The sequence below is a fragment of the Onychomys torridus genome, chromosome 1 (assembly GCF_903995425.1).
Source record: "Onychomys torridus chromosome 1, mOncTor1.1, whole genome shotgun sequence".
Classification (NCBI taxonomy): Eukaryota; Metazoa; Chordata; class Mammalia; order Rodentia; family Cricetidae; genus Onychomys; species Onychomys torridus.
In genome coordinates this window covers 61,547,085-61,566,266 of record NC_050443.1, presented here as the reverse complement: position 1 = coordinate 61,566,266, position 19,182 = coordinate 61,547,085, and the positions used below count along the sequence as shown (strand labels likewise).

At 43.0% G+C, this 19,182-nt stretch overlaps 1 protein-coding gene across 2 annotated transcripts in view; it reads left to right on the top strand.

Moving 5' to 3' along the window:
- Cpeb1 (cytoplasmic polyadenylation element binding protein 1) overlaps nucleotides 1–18,683 on the top strand; it is a 92,172-nt gene extending 73,489 nt beyond the window's left edge. The window contains exons 4-12 of one of the 2 annotated variants that reach the window (XM_036186686.1): nucleotides 3,614–3,837; nucleotides 5,377–5,629; nucleotides 7,776–7,889; nucleotides 8,193–8,282; nucleotides 9,220–9,356; nucleotides 12,861–13,059; nucleotides 14,473–14,567; nucleotides 15,080–15,160; nucleotides 17,271–18,683. In XM_036186686.1, the coding sequence (XP_036042579.1) occupies nucleotides 3,614–3,837; nucleotides 5,377–5,629; nucleotides 7,776–7,889; nucleotides 8,193–8,282; nucleotides 9,220–9,356; nucleotides 12,861–13,059; nucleotides 14,473–14,567; nucleotides 15,080–15,160; nucleotides 17,271–17,369 (1,292 nt within the window). In that variant the 3' untranslated portion in view covers nucleotides 17,370–18,683. The remainder of the gene's footprint in view (nucleotides 1–3,613; nucleotides 3,838–5,376; nucleotides 5,630–7,775; nucleotides 7,890–8,192; nucleotides 8,283–9,219; nucleotides 9,357–12,860; nucleotides 13,060–14,472; nucleotides 14,568–15,079; nucleotides 15,161–17,270) is intronic. The other variant, XM_036186685.1, reaches the window with a different exon arrangement.
- The last annotated feature ends 499 nt before the right edge of the window (nucleotides 18,684–19,182 follow it).

Below are 19,182 nucleotides of genomic sequence, written 5' to 3'. Positions count from 1 at the left end.
TGGGTCCTCCTTGTTAGCTAGCTTCTCTGGAGCTGTGGGTTGAAGTCTGGTTATCCTTTGCTTTACATCTGGTATCCACTTATGAGTACATACCATGTTTGTCCTTCTGAATCTGGGTTACCTCACTCAGGATGATATTTTCTAGTTCCATCCATTTGCCTACAAGTTTCATGATGTCATTGTTTTTCTCTGTGGAGTAGTACTCCATTGTGTATATGTACCACATTTTCTTAATCCATTCTTCAGTTGAGGTGCATCTAGGTTGTTTCCAGGTTCTTGCTATTACAAATAATCCAGCCACATTCCTAACTTCTACAAAATCCTCAGCCTCAAGAGTATGAGTTCCTGTTTCCTCATGCCTTATATACCTTTCTGTGTCCTGCCACATTACTTCCTGGGATTAAAGGTGTGTGTCCTTCCCAAAGGACATGAGATCTCAAGTGCTGGGATTAAAGGTATGTGCCACCACTGTTCTGTTTCCAGTGTGGCCTTGAACTCACAGAGATTGGGATGGATTTTTGCCTCCAGAATGATAGGATTAAGAGTGTGTACCACCACTGCCTGACCTCTATGTCTAATCTAGTGGCTGGCTCTGCCCTCTGATCCCCAGATAAGTTTGTTAGAGTACACAATATATTGGGGCGCACAGTATATCACCATAGCCAGTCATCTTCCCAACCCCTCCTTTTTTTTTTTTTTTTTGGTCACCTCATTGTTGACTGCCCTAAGCTTGTTTTTGTAAAATGTGAAGGAGGAAGTGGCCCCCTAGGGCAGCAGTTCTCAACCTCTGAGTTAACAACCCCTTTGGGGGTTAAACAACCCTTTCACAGGGGTCACCTAAGACCACCAGAAAACACAGATATTTACTTTACAATTCATAACAGTAGCAATATTACAGTTATGAAGTAGCAACAAAACTAATTTTATGGTTGGGGTCACCACAACATGGGAACTGTTTTAAAGGGTCACAGCATTAGGGAGATTGAGAACCTCTGCTCTAGGGCATTGATACCATTTCAAGAGCTGGTGGAAAGAATGATCTGTAAGTTTAACAATACTGTTTCGCCAGGCTTTGCAAGACCAGGGGAGAAACTAAAACCTGCTGTCTCTTGCTGTTTTGAAGCATAGACTCAGGATCTTGGATTATTTATAATTATTTCAGACAGGGATTTGATAAGACAGGGATTATTTGAGAAATTTATCAAGGTTTTTTTTTTGTGATAGGTGTCAGAATCTAAGCATTTTGAGACATTTAGTTACAGTATACAGTTAAGTACTAGTACTTGAAAACTACTTTGAAAGGTAAAAGAATGTTTCCTTGAAAAGCAAAATAATAAACTAACTCCTTTGTGGATTTATGTTTGGCTCCCTGAGCACCATAGATGCTACACATCCTAAAATAAAAAGATTAACTACAGACTGGTGAGATGTCTCAGTGGGTAAAGGCACTTGCCACCTAAGCTCAGTGTCCTGAAATCGATCCTTGGAGTCCACATGAAAGCGGAAGGAGAGGACCATCTCTATAAAGTTGTTCTTAGACATCATGGCATGTGCACCCACACATGCATCATCCACTACCATTCGCCACATCATGGCATGTGCACCCACACATGCATCACATACACACCACATACACTACCATAACAGTAACAACAGTAGTATTAAAAGACTGATTGTGCCTAGTATTGGTTAAGATGTGAAAGGGCTTGTAATTGCTGATGGGAATGACACTTTTAAATTTAAACATTTTTACCACTATAGAATAATAATTGAATAAATACATCTACAATATTGACTATATTTAGGAAATAAAAGGCTAAGAATACATGCCCTTACTATGTTTTTATCTGGGCACAAACAAAAGTCATATGCCTAAGGATAATGAGCTGGCCCAATCTCATGATAATAGCTGTTTTGAACCTTGGGTGCATGTTCTGTCACAAATGGCAGTTGTCTAGTACCCCCAAGTGATGGCTTGGCTTTGAGTCCAGACTTGGAGAGGTTTATTCCTGCCAGTTGGAGGTCTGGGAAGAAACCAGCTCTGGATGGCCTGTTTTCACTTGATTGCTGGTCTGAGCTGAAGTAGGGAGCAGTTCTACTCACTGTTTATTGAACACTTATGTTATTTGGGTTCATCTTGAGAGATGGATGATGCATTGATTGAGTGAGATACCCCATAAGTCTCTGGTGTTTGAATTGGTTTTGAATACTCTGACTTGGCTGCTTGGGGAGGATTAGGATGTATGGAGGAAGTGTGTCACTTGGGTGGGCTTTGAGGTTTCCAAAGACTCACTCCATTTAGTTCTCTACCTGTTGCTTGTGATTTGAGGTCTCAGTTGCTGCTCTAGTTGTCTGTTGCATGCTCCCTCTGCTCTGTCATATGGACTCACTAAGATGTGTTCTTTATTCTTCAGATGACTAAAATGTCCAATTAAAACTTCTGTTTGAACATTGATGAGTCCAAACTTCACAGTGAAGCCCTTTTATTCTTTGTCCTTGTGGGTAAAGGGTGTACTTCTCTCAGATCCCTCATCACTTTTCCTTCCTTTCTCTTTTTTCCTCCCTCCCCCTCTCCCCTCCCTCCCTCCCTCTCTTCCTCTCTTCCTCTCTTCCTCCCTCCCTCCCTCCCTCCCTCCCTCCCCCTCTCCCCTCCCTCCCTTCCTTTCTTTTCTCCCCTCCCCTCCCCTCCCCTGTTCTCTTCTTTTCTTTTCTTTCTTCAGTATCCCAGGCTGTCCTAGAGCTTACAGGTGTGTTGTACCACACCAGGCTTTTATTCTTTCTGATGTTAGGTATTTGTTTATTGTGGATTGGAGACTTTGCTGAGCACTTGTCATCTGCTGTCTGATTATTGAACCCGGCAAGCAGTGTAGTGAAATAGTTGGTATTTCACCCAAGATGCCAGTGAGAAGATAGAAGCCTCCAGGTGAGCTTCTCATAGTTAGAACCATCTGAAGGAAGTTTCAGACCAGGGTTTTCATATCAGATTTGTTTCCTCAGATAGTGAAATTTATGAAGTCATTCTGCTTCCATCCTAAATATCTAAATTTGGGGCTGCATAGAAAATTTGTACATGTTAGAAGTTTTCAGAAGAGAACTTCTCAGATGAGACATGCTTATGCTATATTAGTCTGTGGTGTGTTGCATGCAATTCTGTTTTAGCAAAACGTTACTAGAAAAGTGGGAATCTAATAAACACACTGCTAGCCAGTAAAGGAATATGGTTTTGACTTCTTAATTGTACTGTGGGTGTGTCCAGACATAAACAGCAGCTGTAACCAGGGTCCCCAGTGGCAAAGCCCCAGATGATAGCACTGCTCCTTAAGACTGGTGGCAGAGAGAACAGTTCTGCTGCTACTTTGGTCATCCTGTAACTTCTGATGAGGACTGGGTGGTCAGGTCTCCCAAACCATCAGTTATCTCTGCATATGTTCTGTGTTTCTGAAATGCTCCCAGCCGTTGATCCTGCCGTGGGGGACTATGGGAGAAAAGAAAAGGGCTCTTGTCTGGGAAGAAATTTAAGAGGTCATGAGCATTCCTTTTCTTCCTCTCTCTCTCCTCTCTCTCTCTCTCTCTCTCTCTCTCTCTGTCTTTCTCTTTTTTTTTGTCATCCTAGTATTAAGCATGCTCCAAAATCCACTGGGAAATGTCCTAGGAAAAACCCCCTTGAGCTTCCTGTCTCTGGATCCCCTTGGGTCTGACTTGGACAAGTTCCCAGCACCCTCAGTTAGAGGATCTCGCCTGGACACCCGGCCCATCCTGGACTCCCGTTCTAGCAGCCCCTCTGACTCAGACACGAGTGGCTTCAGCTCTGGATCAGATCATCTCTCAGATTTGATTGTATGTAACATGCTCAGGAATGGGGGGTGTGGAGGTGGAGTTGTCTGTGTCTGTCCTAAGGGAAAAATGCTGCAGTGTCTATCTTAGACCTTGAAACAGAGTGCCCGCCCGTCCATTGGGATGCAGGCAAGCAAGATCATCATCAGGCACCCTCTTTATTCATCCTTAGCAAACTCAAGGGCATTTTGAATGTCCATGAGCAATACATTTTAGGACTTGATACTCCAAGAGCTGTTAGCAAACAGTTGATTTCAAAGTAAACATGAGCATCTTGGCAGTGTTCTGTTTCTTGAAAGTACAGTTTCCTTTTTAGCCCTTAAACAGTATTACTTATATACTTCTGTGTATAATATCCCAAAGTTTACAAGTGGCATTTTAATAAATGACCTTAATAATTCATAATTAATAATTAATACTGGAATTCTAATCAAGATTTGACTCCAGCCCCTATAATTTTGCACTGACCCTTGCCAACTCACAGTCTGAAACTATCATCAAATTTATATCTCCCATGTTCTTATCTACAGCCATGTGGGACATGTGCAGTCTCCATGCTAATTAGGAAATGGGTTAGAGTGGGTGGGGAGGATGGTATAAATGGTATATGGAGAATAGCATAGACAGTGTAGTTGGAGGTAGAAGTAATTACATGTGAGTCTTCGGGGGAAGAGGCAATGAGACAATTTTCTGAAATAAGATTCAGTTTAAGGTGCCATCTCAACCTTGCTTTTCTGTTACCAATGCCCTAAACTAAATGTTTAATGAATAAGAAGGCGCATTTCTCATCTTCTTATCTCCATGGTTTTCCATTCATGGCTTTTAGAACCCACCCTATCTTCTTTTTCCACACTTCCTGGACTGTGAAAGCTGGCTTAGTATTTGCATTGCCCGTTCATTTAACCTGTCCAGACTAGTTTCTAGAGAGACAGCTACAGTCAGGTCCTTCTTCTCTGGACTTGAGGTTACACCCTTTAAGATGGGTCACATGAGGTGCTTGTTCTGTTTGATTACTCAGATAGAACTTACCTTGGGAATTGACCTAATGACTGACAAGTACAACCCTCAGATACCCACCTAAGAATTAATTTGGAAAGAGACAAAGCTAACACAAAAGATTCTACCAACAAATTTTAATGATATATCCTTTTGACACTTAGAATTTCAAGATTTAATACAAATATATAATGTAATATGTTCAAATGTATTTCTAGTAGATTATAGAGCCGTCAGAGAAAAAAAATAGCCATAGGGAACTGGATCAGCAGGATGTAGCTGGTCTCCTGAATAAAATGTGATAAATTCATTAAAATTGTTAGAACTCTCTGGCAAGAAAAAAATATCTATGTAGAGAGACAGAGAATTTATTTTAATTATATTATAATCTATAACTAATCTTAAAAATGAATAGTAAGACAGGTAAGAGAAAATACATTAAATTATAAATGCTATGTTAGATACATTTCATATTTTGTTATATGATTATTACTTTATAACAAAACTGTCTTTTAAAACTTGTGTCTTCTTTTTTTCCTCCTCTAGTCAAGCCTTCGCATCTCCCCTCCTCTGCCCTTCCTTTCTATGACGGGAAATGGGCCCAGAGACCCTCTAAAGATGGGCGTTGGGTCCCGAATGGACCAAGAACAAGCTGCTCTGGCTGCAGTTACTCCCTCTCCAACCAGTGCTTCAAAGAGATGGCCAGGAGCTTCTGTGTGGCCATCCTGGGACCTTCTTGAAGCTCCTAAAGACCCTTTCAGCATAGAGAGAGAAGCTAGACTACACCGGCAGGCTGCAGGTGAGTGCCACATGACTTTGGGTGCGTGTGAGGCCCGAGACCTTTCCAGAAACAGAATTGACCTTTGTTCACACGGTGATGAACTCTTCTGGAAGAGGATTTGATAATGTGGTAAAGCTTCCATGGTTCTGTAAAGAACCGTGTATTCTGTAGACTAAGGGACCACCTTGAGACAGATTTGAAAGAGGCAGATAGCCTGGCACACAGGCTGTGCCACAGCAGAAAATGGCTGGCCCCACCTCTTACTGTGGGCTTCTGTAAAAACTGGCTGTGCCCTGCCTTTGCTTTTGATTGTTGCATGAGAAAGACACAATCTTGAAAATGATGCCTACACTTTTGTCTGCCTTTCCTATTTCTGATTCAGAGTCATAGCAGTCACAGTTCGTTTTCTGGCTTTCTGTTCTGTGATTTTCTGATTACATTCAGGGTAGTTAACCTCTAAGGTATGGGATGTCACCAGATGCTCTGATCTCCAAGTCCTTTAATTTCTATCATTTAAATAATCTTAAGTGCAGGTTGAAGAGATAGATCAGTGCTTAAAGGGCACTGGTTTCTCTTCTAGAGGACCTGGATTCAGTTCCCAACACCCATATGGGCACCTAACGACTGTTCATATCTCCAGTTCCAGAGGATCCAAAACCCTCTTCTGACCTCTGCAGGCATCAAGTGTTCATACAATACTCGGACATACATGCAGGCAAGACACCTATGTACATAATACAAAAATAAATTAAAATTTTTTTATTGATTTGTTTGGTTTTTGTTTTTCGAGACAGGATTTCTCTGTGTAGTCCTGGCTGTGCTGGACTCACTTTGTAGACCACGCTGGCATTAAACTCACACAGTGATCCACCTGCCTTAAAGGCATGTGCCACTACCACTTGGCAAGGTGCATAATCTTAAGTGCACATTAAATCTTTTTTTCACATTACATCTGAGCTTGGAAGTAAATGAGCTACTTATATCAGCTAATGTTTCAGGGATTTCCACTCAAATCTCTGAGGTCTGGTGTCTAACCAAATGAAGGATATTCCTCTGTTACATGTTTTTACATAGAACTTGTCCATATCTCATCCTCTAATAGTGTGAACACCCTGGTTACCTATCTGGTGATTTTAATAGCCCATGTTTGTGCTTACTATGTAGCCATTGAATGGTATGCTCTGGATACCTTGGTTTTATATGAAACTGCTAGCAGTGCCCAGGTTCTTGTCACAGATGTCACAGGAACATACTTGCCCTGTACATGTTAGGGAATGGCCTGGTATCTAGGAGATGGCTCATCTCCTTGAATGTCTTCCTCAGTGCTGAAGGAGAAGAAGGGTAATGTGTTAAGGAGTAGCCAGTCCTCACCTAGGAGCCAGTCCTCACCTAGGACACCTTCCTATGTGAAAGGCCTGAACTGTCACCAAGAACAGACTTCTGGAAGTTAGTAGGACAGGCCAATCTGAGGAGAGTTCCAAACCTATACAGCAGAAAGGGCCTGTTGACATAATCTGGTTTGATATAAGTAGGAAGCTGAGGGTTTAGGCAGAAATCTATCTTCATACAGTATGGGCAGCAGGGAAGCTCAGTGCCTGCTCAGGTATGTGTGAGTGGGTTTATGGGGTGTGGTAATGTTCTTATTCTGTTGAGTTGTGCTTTCTGCTGACAGTATCCTGACTTCTGTGGTCGATGAGTTCAAAGACAAGACAGGGAAATGTAGAGTGTTCTTTTACCCTAGGAAGAAAGTCTACTGGGGTCAGAAACTTGAAGGACATTGCATATAAAATTATTCTGTCTACTCTCTAACTATTTATAAATATACTTAGTACTATAAATAATAGCAAGATAAAAACTGCTTTTTGTTAGTTTTAGTTATATAGTTGAAATTGCTTAAGTCTCATGATAATTTTTACCCTGTACATTTGCTATTTCTTTCAATTTTATTGGAGGCAAAGCTGCTGAGGTAGGATTATGAAACTTACCTTAAATATTTGACAAGACAGTGTTGTGTCTTTCAGAATAACCATGGATAGTGTTCTTCTGGGCAGCCAAGTTGGAATTGGGACTGTTCTGTTTCTCTCCAACAAGTCCATTTTAGAGAAAGGTCGATTGAACGCTTGTTTTTTTGTTGTTTGTTTTCTTTTTTTGTCTCCTACCAAAGCTGTGAATGAAGCTACTTGTACCTGGAGTGGCCAGCTTCCTCCACGAAACTATAAGAATCCCATCTACTCATGCAAGGTGTTCTTAGGAGGTGTTCCTTGGGATATTACGGAAGGTGAGCTGCCTCCGAGGATCTCTTACGAGAGTTGAAGGTGGGGCATACCTTTAAGGAGTGTGTGCCCTAGGCTCCTTTTTAGGCCCTGAACCTCTCTGCCTCAGCAGAGTGTTACAGGAACAGCTGAGGGGTGGGTGCACATAAGCTTTCAAAGTTCTTCTGTGTGTCTGCTTATGCATGAGACCAGAAGTCAGTTCTGAGTTGTCAGGAACAGTGAACCTTGGGAGGAGTGCTGGTGAACCTGTGTTTCTGTCTTTCCTGAGTAGACTGTGTCTCAGTTTCTGTTCTTCCTCACCCATGCAGCTGGATTGGTTAACACCTTCCGTGTTTTTGGCTCTTTGAGTGTGGAGTGGCCTGGTAAGGATGGCAAGCACCCCCGGTGTCCTCCCAAAGGTAATATGCCTAAAGGTAATAAAGACATGGTAGGAATTTTTCCCTCTCCCTCACACATACTATACCACATGGTGCCGGGATGTCACAGAAGCATGCTGTTAGTAATATAGGCACTCAGGGTACAATCAGCACATCCTCTTCAACTTTGCACATTCCTTTGTCCATCTGTCCAAACTTACAGTGCTGTGGGGAGCTGCCACCCAGACCCCTTCCTGTGCACTCCCCTCCAAACCTAAACCCCACCAGTGCCTTTCCCCTTGCATAAGGTGTTCAAGAGTGTTCTTTTGCCTGCCTTTGCTGCTTTGGAGGTTGTCATCTGACCCAGTTCTGAAATTCCCTTTGGAGTTGTCAGGAATGAGGACCGACTATCTGATTCCTCTCTGGTTTAAAAGGAGATTCTGCCCTGTAGAAAGGAGCGGGTGCTATTTTCACTCTGCCCCATCTTCATTGAACTTGAACCGACAGTTTAATTAGGCTTTTAAAGCAATACCTGCATCCCCTGACAAACTTTATTCTTCTGGCTCTGCTGACCCGAGCATACTCTGTGTTCTGGGGTAGTGAGCTGTGTAGTAGTAGGTGGGGTCTTCTGTTCCAGCCTAACAGTTCTTTCCCTTAGTGAAATAGGATGTACATCTCTCTTCCTTAGCCTGGGCATAAGGCATAGTAAGTGCTTCGTTTGACAAGCCTTTTCAGGAGTAGAACAAAAATGTACTTTGGGATGAGGGATTTGGTTCAGTGGTAGAGTACTTGCCTAGCAAGCACAAGACTATAGGGTCAATCTACTCCCCCCCCCCCCACAAAAAAAATGTCTTGTACTTGAGGCTTCCTCCCTTAGAAGAAACTCCCTGCTCAAAGCCATGGCTCTTCCGCCACCATAGAGGATGCTGAATAGCCAACCAAGGAATATTAAGGCGGCTTTTCCTTTCGTTGGGTATAGGGTATGTGTATTTGGTGTTTGAACTAGAGAAGTCTGTCCGGGCCTTGCTTCAGGCTTGTTCTCATGACCCGATGAGCCCAGATGGCCTGAGTGAATATTATTTCAAGATGTCCAGCCGAAGGATGCGCTGCAAAGAGGTGAGTTAGCTTGGTGTCCTATATTAGTTACTTTCTCTTGCTGTAGTAGTTACTTTTTTTATTGCTATGATAAAACACCATGACCAAGGTAGCTTATAAAAGAAAACATTCTCAGTTGGGTTTACAGGTTTTGGTAGAGTGAAGGTATGGTAGCAAGAACGGCCAAGAGGTCACATTGGGACTAGTCTGAATATTTTTAAATCTCAAAGCCTGCCCCTAGTGATATACTACCTCCAACAAACCACAGCTCCTAATCCTTCCTAAATAGGTCCACCAACTAGGGACCAAGCATTCAAACATGTGAGATATGAAGGCCATTCTCATTGAAACCACCACAGTCACTGTGATTAAAATACCATGTCCTAAGGCAACTTACAAAAGAAGTAATTTGGGCTTATGAGTCCTGAAGGATAAGAGTGCATCACAGTGGCACACGCCTTTAATCCCAGCACTCGGGAGGCAGAGGCAGGCAGATCTTGTTGAGTTCGAGCCCAGCCCAGTGTACAAAGCAAGTTCCAGGACAGCCAGGGCTACACAGAGAAACCCTGCCTTGGGAAAAAAAAAATCAATATGACAGAACCAAAACCTGTGCTATAAACACAAAACAGAGAGAGCAAAATGGAAGTAGTAGGAATATTTTAATCTCAAAGCCCACTCCCAGTGACCCAATTCCTCTAGCAAAGCTATTCCACCAAAAACTTCTCAAAGAGTGCCACCAGTTGGGGACCACGTTCAAATGCCCAAGACTTTGGGGGACGTTTCTCATTCAAACCGCCACATATTCTTCCTGTGTCGAGATGATTGGCATGTCATGGCACTAGATTTTTCTTGGAACCAAGGCAGCAGTTGTTCTTGCAGAGGCAAGAAGTCTACTTTTCTTGTCCGTGGTAAATCCATTGTTGTCTTCTAAATTACATTTTTTAAAAAGCCAACTGTTGGCCTTGGTAAGGTGAAGGGGAGGTATGTGAAATGTGCAGAAACAATCCTGGACAAGTGGGGTGAGCCCTCCCAGCCTCTTCCACTCTCTTCTGCTCTACATTTAAATTCCAAACCTCACCTTAGAGATGAAATTGAAAGCAGCAACTTTCTCTTCTTAGACTAAACTGATAAAATCTACAGATATTTTCTCCTGGTTCTCAGACTGTGTCTTCTGACCCCATAATATGTGGTGGGTAAGTAAATAAATTCCCCTTTAGCACAAATCCAGCCATAGCTACTTCCCTCCCTCTCAGGGCTTTATTATATACTATTACCAATATGTTGTCTTTTTATAAATGATTGACATAAGCCTTTGTGCCCTGAACATCATACTGATTTCACATTGGGAAACTCATTGCAGAGTCTTATCTCAGGCTTACTGATTCATCTGGGTAGAGTCTAGGAATCCCTTGTAATCAGACTCCCCACATGGTGCTAGTGGATAGAGTTTTGAGAACCACTTGTTTTGAGTTCAGGAATTGGTGTAGTGGTGTTTTTATTAGGCTGATTCCAAAGAACATCACTTTAGTGACATTAAACTACGGTGAAATTTTATTGCTCCACAGGAAGCTAAAAATACCTCTAATTAAAAAGATCAGTGCTTTCCAGGGGAGGGAGACATGACTAGGCAGAGCACAAAAGATTTTTTTGGGCTGTGAGTTGACATTCAGCTACCATTGCAGTGTTGTAAAAGTCATCACACATTTCCTCCAGACACATGAAACACAGAAAACATGAAGAAAACCCAGTGTAAACTGTGGTCTTGAGGTAATGGTAATTGTCAGTGTAAGGTCATCGGAATGACCTTCTGGTAAAGAATGTTGCTAGTTGAGGCTTGTGTGGGACAGGGAGTATGTGGGAAATGTCTGTTCTTAGTGCAGTTTTGCTGTGAACCTAAATCAACTGTTAGAAAGTCTGTTTTTAAAATCTATATTTTAAAGGGGGAAGTTCCCATTAGGATGGTCACATCACGTTTACATAATTCATTGACTAATCTGGTTCTTTGCTTTATAAAAGTTCCCTATGTTCTGTTGTCCATTCTGACAGAAGTTGTTCATTCTCGGGCTCCCACAGTGACTCAGTTCCCTTCCTTCTCTCCTCACTTGTCTGGCCCCCAAACAACAAGCAGGAGCTCATCGTATCTAAGATTAATCCATGTATTCTTTCCTCCTTTGTCTCCTGCTTTCATACATGAGATGGTCACAGCTACAGGAATCCATTCTGCCTTGTGCCCACTCCCTCCTTACCACCTAGCAGAGATTGAGTCTCTCTGATGCACTAGCTGCAGGGTGGCCCAGTCCTCTCACTTCTGTGACTGATTCTTTGTATGTCCCAACTGTTGTCCACCATTATCAACACAATATTTGACTCCCTCCTGTCATCTTTTCTATCTCAAATAATGTATTCGTTTCCACTCTTTAAGACCCTGATTCACCTGTCTAACCTGCTGTCCTGTGTAGACCCTATATTCTTTGATGTATCGTCTAACTCTTTATTGTCCTGTATGCAAAGTTGGCCTTTGTCATGAATTTGTGGGGCTGTTGCTTCCCTTGGTACCTTCTACCAGGCTCTCCAAACCTTGGGCACTGTAGGTCTAGATCCTGCCTGGTTCCTCCTTGCTTACCCACTCAGAAAGTCTGACCTCTACAGACTTTGAAGAATTGAAGAATGTCTTTACTTGTCACCTGTGACCATTGCCACTAGCCTTGTTGAGGTCTTCTTTTGAATTGTTTTTACCTCCTTGTGTTTGCCTCAATTCTCTTCCTGCTTCAAAACATTTTAAAAAGATCTTCACAAACTATTTTTCCAAAAATAGTTACTGGCATTTATAAGCCTACTTCATTGTAACACCCTCTGCCTGCTAGATTAGGTTTGATTCTGGGGTCAAGGAGACAGAAGGCAGAGTGTCAGCACTTGCCCTAGTGATGCTGAGCTTTGTAACACTCAGATCTTTGTACATGGCTTTATACAAAGAGACATGGGGTGGGGAAGAGGGAAGGAGGAGGGGAGAGAGAACGTTCCCACTATCACTGGCACAAAGCCCTCTAAATACCTAGGCTTAGACCAGTAACCATCTCACTGATAGGTATTGCCACCCTCTGTCCTCATGCTTCTAGGTTTAGACCAGTAACCATCTCACTGATAAGTATTTCCACCCTCTGTCCTCATGCTTCTAGCTTTTGAGTGTTCTATGAGTTCTACCTTTCACAGAACTCTTGTTTTCTTTCTTGAGAACTCATGCTCTGTTAGTTCCTGTGGCCTTTGGTTGGAATTACAGGATTGTGGGCCTGTCAGTTTGGTACTTCTTCCTTGCTTTGCAGAATCAAACACATGAACACAGGAAATTCAACTCAAGTTGTGTTGGATAAGGACGCCTTACTGGAAACCTGTGTGCCTCAGATGGGTAACGGTGCCCTTTCACCCCTGCACAGCTTCAGCAGCTGAAGCTATAATATCTAAAGCATGTGTTCTACCATGCCCTCTGAAGCTGTGAGCTGATAAACCTTTGCGGGGGCGTTTTTTCAGGTACAGGTAATCCCTTGGGTCTTGGCTGACAGCAACTTTGTCTGGAGCCCATCTCAGAGGCTGGATCCCAGCAGGACGGTGTTTGTTGGTGCCTTGCACGGGATGCTCAATGCTGAGGCTCTGGCTGCCATCTTGAATGACCTATTTGGTGGAGTGGTGTATGCTGGGATTGACACAGATAAGCACAAGTACCCCATTGGTGAGTGTCCTACTTCTGTGTGGGAAGGCTTGGTGCCCCTGGGAGTAAATTAAGATTATAATACTTACCTTTGAGAGTGGAGAGAGAACTGACCCAGGTTTGCAGATCATCTTTTCCTCCAGAAGTTACCAGTGCTGGCCCATCTGCATCTTGCTCTGCTCCTGTTTCCCACCCTAGGGAAAAGGGCGATTGTAGGATCTATGATAATATTGGTGAAAGAAGTTTGTTGAGATTCAAAGTACATACACAGCTGCCAACAAGTTTGGGACAAACTGTAGGTGGTATTGCACTTAAAGACTATACTTTACTGAGAACTTGCCCAATTTCCTTCATTAAAAGTTCTTGCCAGACATGATAGCACATGCCTGTAGTCTCAGCACTTGGATCCCTGAGTTCAAAGCCAGCCTGGTCTGCATAGCAAGTTCCAGGCCAGTCAGAACTACAATAGTGAGACTTTGTCAGGAAGGAAGGAACATTTGTTTCATTTGTACATCTTTGATGTCTAGAGCAAGAGGTCAGATCAAAGGTGCTTTCTGGATAACTCAAAAGCTGGTACTGCTGTTGAGCTGTTCTGTCTTCAGGTAGTCTGTGTCCTGACCACTGAGTTTTGACCAGCTTTTCTGAGAAAGAAGGTTAATTCCAGACTTGGTGCAGTAATCTCAGTGATTGCATTTGGAAGTGGAGCTGACCTGAACTTTCTGATCAAGGCATATATAGTTAACCCACCTTCCCAGATACCTGGTCTACCTACTCACACTGAATCTGGTCAGGTGGAGAACCAGGACTTCAGAGGCTGTAGGGCAGGCGGCACTTGGCAGGAGGGAGATTCTTCTGCTGGTTCCTAGTTCTCTAAGGTACCTCTGGGTCAGGCAAGGTTCGGTTGCTACTCTACCACCTGAGCCTTTATCCTTCTCTGTACATCTGCCTGCACAGAAGGAGCCCTTCCCTTCCCTCGTTACTAAGTGATTAACACCAACATGGCTTAGAACAGTTACTGTCCAGTGTGACAGCCACCAACAGAAGGTGGCTGTTGAGTACTGGAAATGCAGCTTCTCCTATGTGTTGAAATATCGTGAACACAGCCGGGCAGTGGTGGCGCACACCTTTAATTTCAGCACTCGGGAGACAGAGGCAGGCGGATCTCTGTGAGTTCGAAGCCAGCGTGGGCTACAAAGCAAGTTCCATGACAAGCCAGGGCTACACAGAAAAACCCTGTCTCAGGGCAAAACAAAACAAAAACCACCACCAAAATATATACCTTGAACACATAGATAAAATATATTATTAAAATTCTACTACTTTGGATTTTGCTGTGACAACCACTAAATGAAAAATTTATGTCAGACAACACTGGTGTAAAAACAGGGTTTCTTGAGTGTTTTAGAGAATTTGAACAGTGCCCGGTTTTCCTAGGGTCTGGTCGTGTGACTTTCAATAACCAACGTAGTTACCTGAAAGCAGTCAGCGCTGCTTTTGTGGAGATCAAAACCACCAAGTTTACCAAGAAGGTGAGTGGTTTATGCCCTTACTTTGAGAGAGGCTTGGGTCAGTTACAAAGAGAGCATAGTTCCAAGAGTAGAGCCGTGAGCCCAACTGCAGAGTTAACCTGAGTTTTCAGGGTTAAGGTGGAGGAAGGGACCTAGCTGCTTGAGTGGGTGTGGGTGAGGAGAAGTTCCCTCATTTTGATATTTGTCTGAAATTGCTAAATAGTTTGACTTTCTTTATCTTTTTACCTGAATCCTCTGAGCACTTCCTTGCTGCTAATTGATGGAAAGCCAGGGTTCATTTTGTGAGAACAGTCAGTAAAGCCCGTGGTTGTCAAATGTTAACAGCAGCCTGCTTTGACTCTGTATGACATGAGTCTGTCCTCTAGTCTGTCCATATTAGGCCCTGGCCCACAGTTCTGTCTAGCCTCCATAGAACAGACAAACATCCTACATCCCTGTGTGCTCAATAATGCGCTCCTAAAGCTCATCTGACCCATAGAGCCATTTTATCTCCCTCTGTTGGTGTTCTTCAGGTTCAGATTGACCCCTATCTAGAAGATTCTCTGTGTCTTATCTGCAGTTCACAGCCTGGCCCTTTCTTCTGTCGAGATCAGGTGAGTTCTTTGGGCACTAGAAATGTCTACAAAGTTCATACCACAATTAAAAATGTGTTAAGGCACATTTCTGACATTGAGTATTGGAGTTCTTGGGTAACTTGAGCCTAGAGACAACAGTCAAGAGGGCAGACTGTAGGTCGTTTGGTCTACAGCTCTGGGTGTGTCAGGATGCTTGCTGAGTTTTCTCTTTCCCTTCCTGGACTGCTGATGTACAATATGGCCACTGGTGATAGTGGGTGAATTTGTTTTGTTTTGTTTTTTTGGAAATGGTCTTACTGTTTAGTCCTGCCTGACTTGGGACTCATGTAGCCAAGCTAGCCTTGAGCTTGCAACAAGCCTCTTCTTACCCACTGCTCCTGCCAGAGCCTTGGTCTCACTGGCGTGTGTTACCATACCCTGATAGTGGTTTTATAGACATTGGGTAGTTGGATACCTATGAATAAAGCACTACTGATACGTTTTCTAAGTCTGACCAGCTTGTCCAATTATAGTCTCTGGTACCATTTGCCTCAGGATAGCTATGAAAGCTGCCCAACCCAAAATTGTGATTTTTAGGAGCCAATCACACCTCCCCCTCACACACACTTGTGAAGTGTATGTTTGGTTTTGTATCTGGATTGCATGGTTCTCCAGTGTGAACCTTGAAGATGACAACATTATGTTGCAATGCCAAAAGGTTAGGTACATCCTGCTGGGACTGAGTTTTCTCTTATTTGTGAACTTCTGGACTGCTTTGGTATTTGTATCTGGGTTCTAGCCACAGTCATCAAAGGTGGAAGCTACATGGAAACTTTCTCTCGTGTATCTCTGGGTGGTGGAACATGGATGGGTCTGGGTGTGTTTGGCAGTCTTTTCTGACTTGAATGTATGTATGTATGTATGATAACTTTGTTGAAATGAGAATCTGATTCAGTGGATTTGGGTGTGCCCTGAGTGTCTGTGTTTTTAATAAGTTGCTGAGTGGTGCTCATGTTGCTGTTTTGAATGAACTCTTTCTTTTAAACACATTAAAATATATTTTCATGCATGCATACAATCAATATATATTGATCATGTTCTGCCCTACTTTTCTTAACTCCTCCTTCCCATCCACTCCCTCTTAACTTCATCTTTTTGTTTTATTTTGATGCTATTACTTTTTGTTTTTGTTTTTGAGACAGGGTTTCACCTCAGCCTTGGACTCACTATGTAAACCAGGCTAGCCTCAAACTCAGAGATTGGGCTTGCTTTTGCTTTCCAAGTTCTGGGATTAAAGGTGTACACCACCTTGCTCAGCCTCATTTTTTTTTTTTTTTTAAATAACATGCCTAGTCCCAGTGTGCTACTTATATACTCGTGGTGGTAGTCCATCTACCAAGGGATAAACTTAAACTGACTTTCCTTCTTCCAGAAGTCATAAGTAGCTCTCAGCTAGGAGTAGTGGCTTGTGAGCCTTTTCCCTGCCCATTCTGAAGTGTTCATTGGGTTGGTCTTGTGCCGGCACAACCATTGAACCACATTTTGAAACCTTCTCTGGAATGTTTGGGAACTTTCCAGACTCTAGCAATTCATCTATGCTTAGTTTGTCTTACAATGATGTTGTCATTTGCATGGAGGCTGTAGATAGTCAAACTTGGGCCCCCAAGGGAGCTCAGAGTAAGTTTGGGTAGTAAGGTAAAGCCTGAAAACAAGAATCTTTCTAAATCAGTATCTTTCACAGTAAATCCTCAGTTTCAGATTCTTGGTAGGAAGTTATGACTTGCTTAAGATCATTCAGCTAGCAAAACCAGTCATTTCTCACTGAGAAGAGAAGGCATGTCTGCTTATATTGAATTTGTTACCAGTTCTTCACACATTCTCTCATGTTGGCAGTCATGAAATTCAACTGCTCTGTAGGTGAGAAGGGTGGAGAATTGGGAACCTGCATGGTCTCTGTGTACGTACACCAGGAGCCTAAAATGTTTGCATAAGGCTCTGCGTGCAAACAAGGTAGCATTTGCCTTAGAGCTCTGTTACCATGAGAGAGCTAGCAGGAAGCATCTCTTCTAGCTCCACAGAAACCAGGGGCCTTCCATTTCCTCTTCAAGTAGAACCTTTGTACCTAGTGCTAACGCTCTTTCTGTTTTAGGTTTGCTTCAAGTATTTTTGCCGAAGCTGCTGGCACTGGCGACACAGCATGGAAGGCCTCCGCCACCACAGTCCCCTGATGAGGAACCAGAAAAACTGAGATGCCAGCTAGAGAAGCTGGCCTTGCCCAGTGGCCTGTATTGCCCAAGGCTGGCAAATCAGGCCTGTACCCTGCACTGGCGCCCAAGGAGCTAGCTTTCTGCAGACAAGGGAAAATTGTAGTCACCTTTGTACTTGCTAAATCTGTCTTTGTTTCTGCACTAATTAATGCACAATGAGTTTTGTGAGGTTTTGTGTTCAGGGGGTATGCCAGAGCAAGGACCCTCAGGCTCACCCTCTAGCAAATGTAGTTTTCCCAGATTCTAGTTCCTCATTTTGCAAATGAAAAGAACAACAACAAGCTATGTGTCCAGAAGGTATTGACAGATGCCTACACCTAAGTTTATTTATTAAAGCGCTTTTTACATTCCTTGCAATACTGACAGTGGTGATGCGCAGGTCTCATCGGTTCATTCTTGCAGTTGCCATACAGTGCCTTTCCTCTGTTTAACCCCCACCTGAACGGCATAAACTGAGTGTTCAGCTGGTGTTTTTTACTGTAAACAAACAAGGAGACTTTGCTCTTCATTTAAACCAAATCATATTTCATAGTTTACGCTCGAGGGTTTTTACTGGTTCCTTTTTACACTCCTTAAACAGTTTTTAAGTCATTTGGAACAATAGATTTTTTTTCTTTTCTGGCAGCTTTTAACATTATAGCAAATTTGTGTCTGGGGGACTGCTGGTCACAGTTGCAAATCAAAGCATTTGTAACCAAGGGAAAATTATTTTATTTAAAACTGGACCGGAGGGAAAAAATTACGTCTGAGCAGCTGCTGTATATAGTTTTAAATAGTTTGTCGCACCTTCTTACATTGCACTTACGTGGGGTGGGGAGGGTTGATAGAAGTTTTTAATCACAGTCACAGGACTTTTTCTTTTGTAACTGAGCTTAAAAATTAAAAAAAAAAAAAAAGGGCTGCTTTTTGGTGGGGGCAGTTGAAGGCTCACAGGAGCCCTTTCTCTTAGAGGGGCAAGTACCCTTCCTTACATCTTTTATTTGAAGAATGTATGAATCAACAGAGTTGACAAAAACATGCTACTGGAATTTGAAAACTTGACTCTTTTTAATTTAATTACTACTTGCCTCTCTTAGGGAGCTGTGTGCCAAAGAACCAGTGTCATAACCCCCTCCTCCCTCCTGCTGAGCTGATGTTGCATTGTTGCATATCCCAGCTACTCTGTGGGTTTGTGAAGCTGTGTGTGAAGTCTCTACCTCATTGTTGTATATGCAGGCAAGACTGCACTCTACTACAGATGTGTGGAGTAAGCTGTGGTGTACTTTTTTTTGGCACATAATAAACACGTTGCAGCAAAGTTGTGCCTTTGTTTTTGTGTCTGGGGTGTGTGTGTAGCAAGCAGGTAAGATTCCAGAAAAAAGTCCTCTTTTCTTGGATTTTCTGTAATGGGATTTCCAGTCCAGAGTGGTGGTGCAAGCATGTGGAAACCTGTCCTTATGTGGAACTTGTTACATCCTGGTCAGCCACTCTGGTCATATCTGCCCAGTAGCCGGGTGATTACAATCCAGAACAAGAGACCTGTATGTTTCAGTTCCTTGGCCATCAAGAATGCCAGAGGCACAACCACCAAGGTGTCAGAAGCCACTTGATCCCTGCTGTCCTATGAGCCTTGGCATGTTTCTACCCTTGCACTCGCTTGTGCTGATGCTATTCCTTTCTGAGTGGATGCTACTTTGCTTTTTTGATTCAGGCTCTTTGTCCTTGCCCTGGAACTCCTTATGTAAACCAGCCTAGCCTCAAACTCAGGAAAACCTGCCTGTGAAGCAGGCATCCTAGTGCTGGGATTAAAGGTGT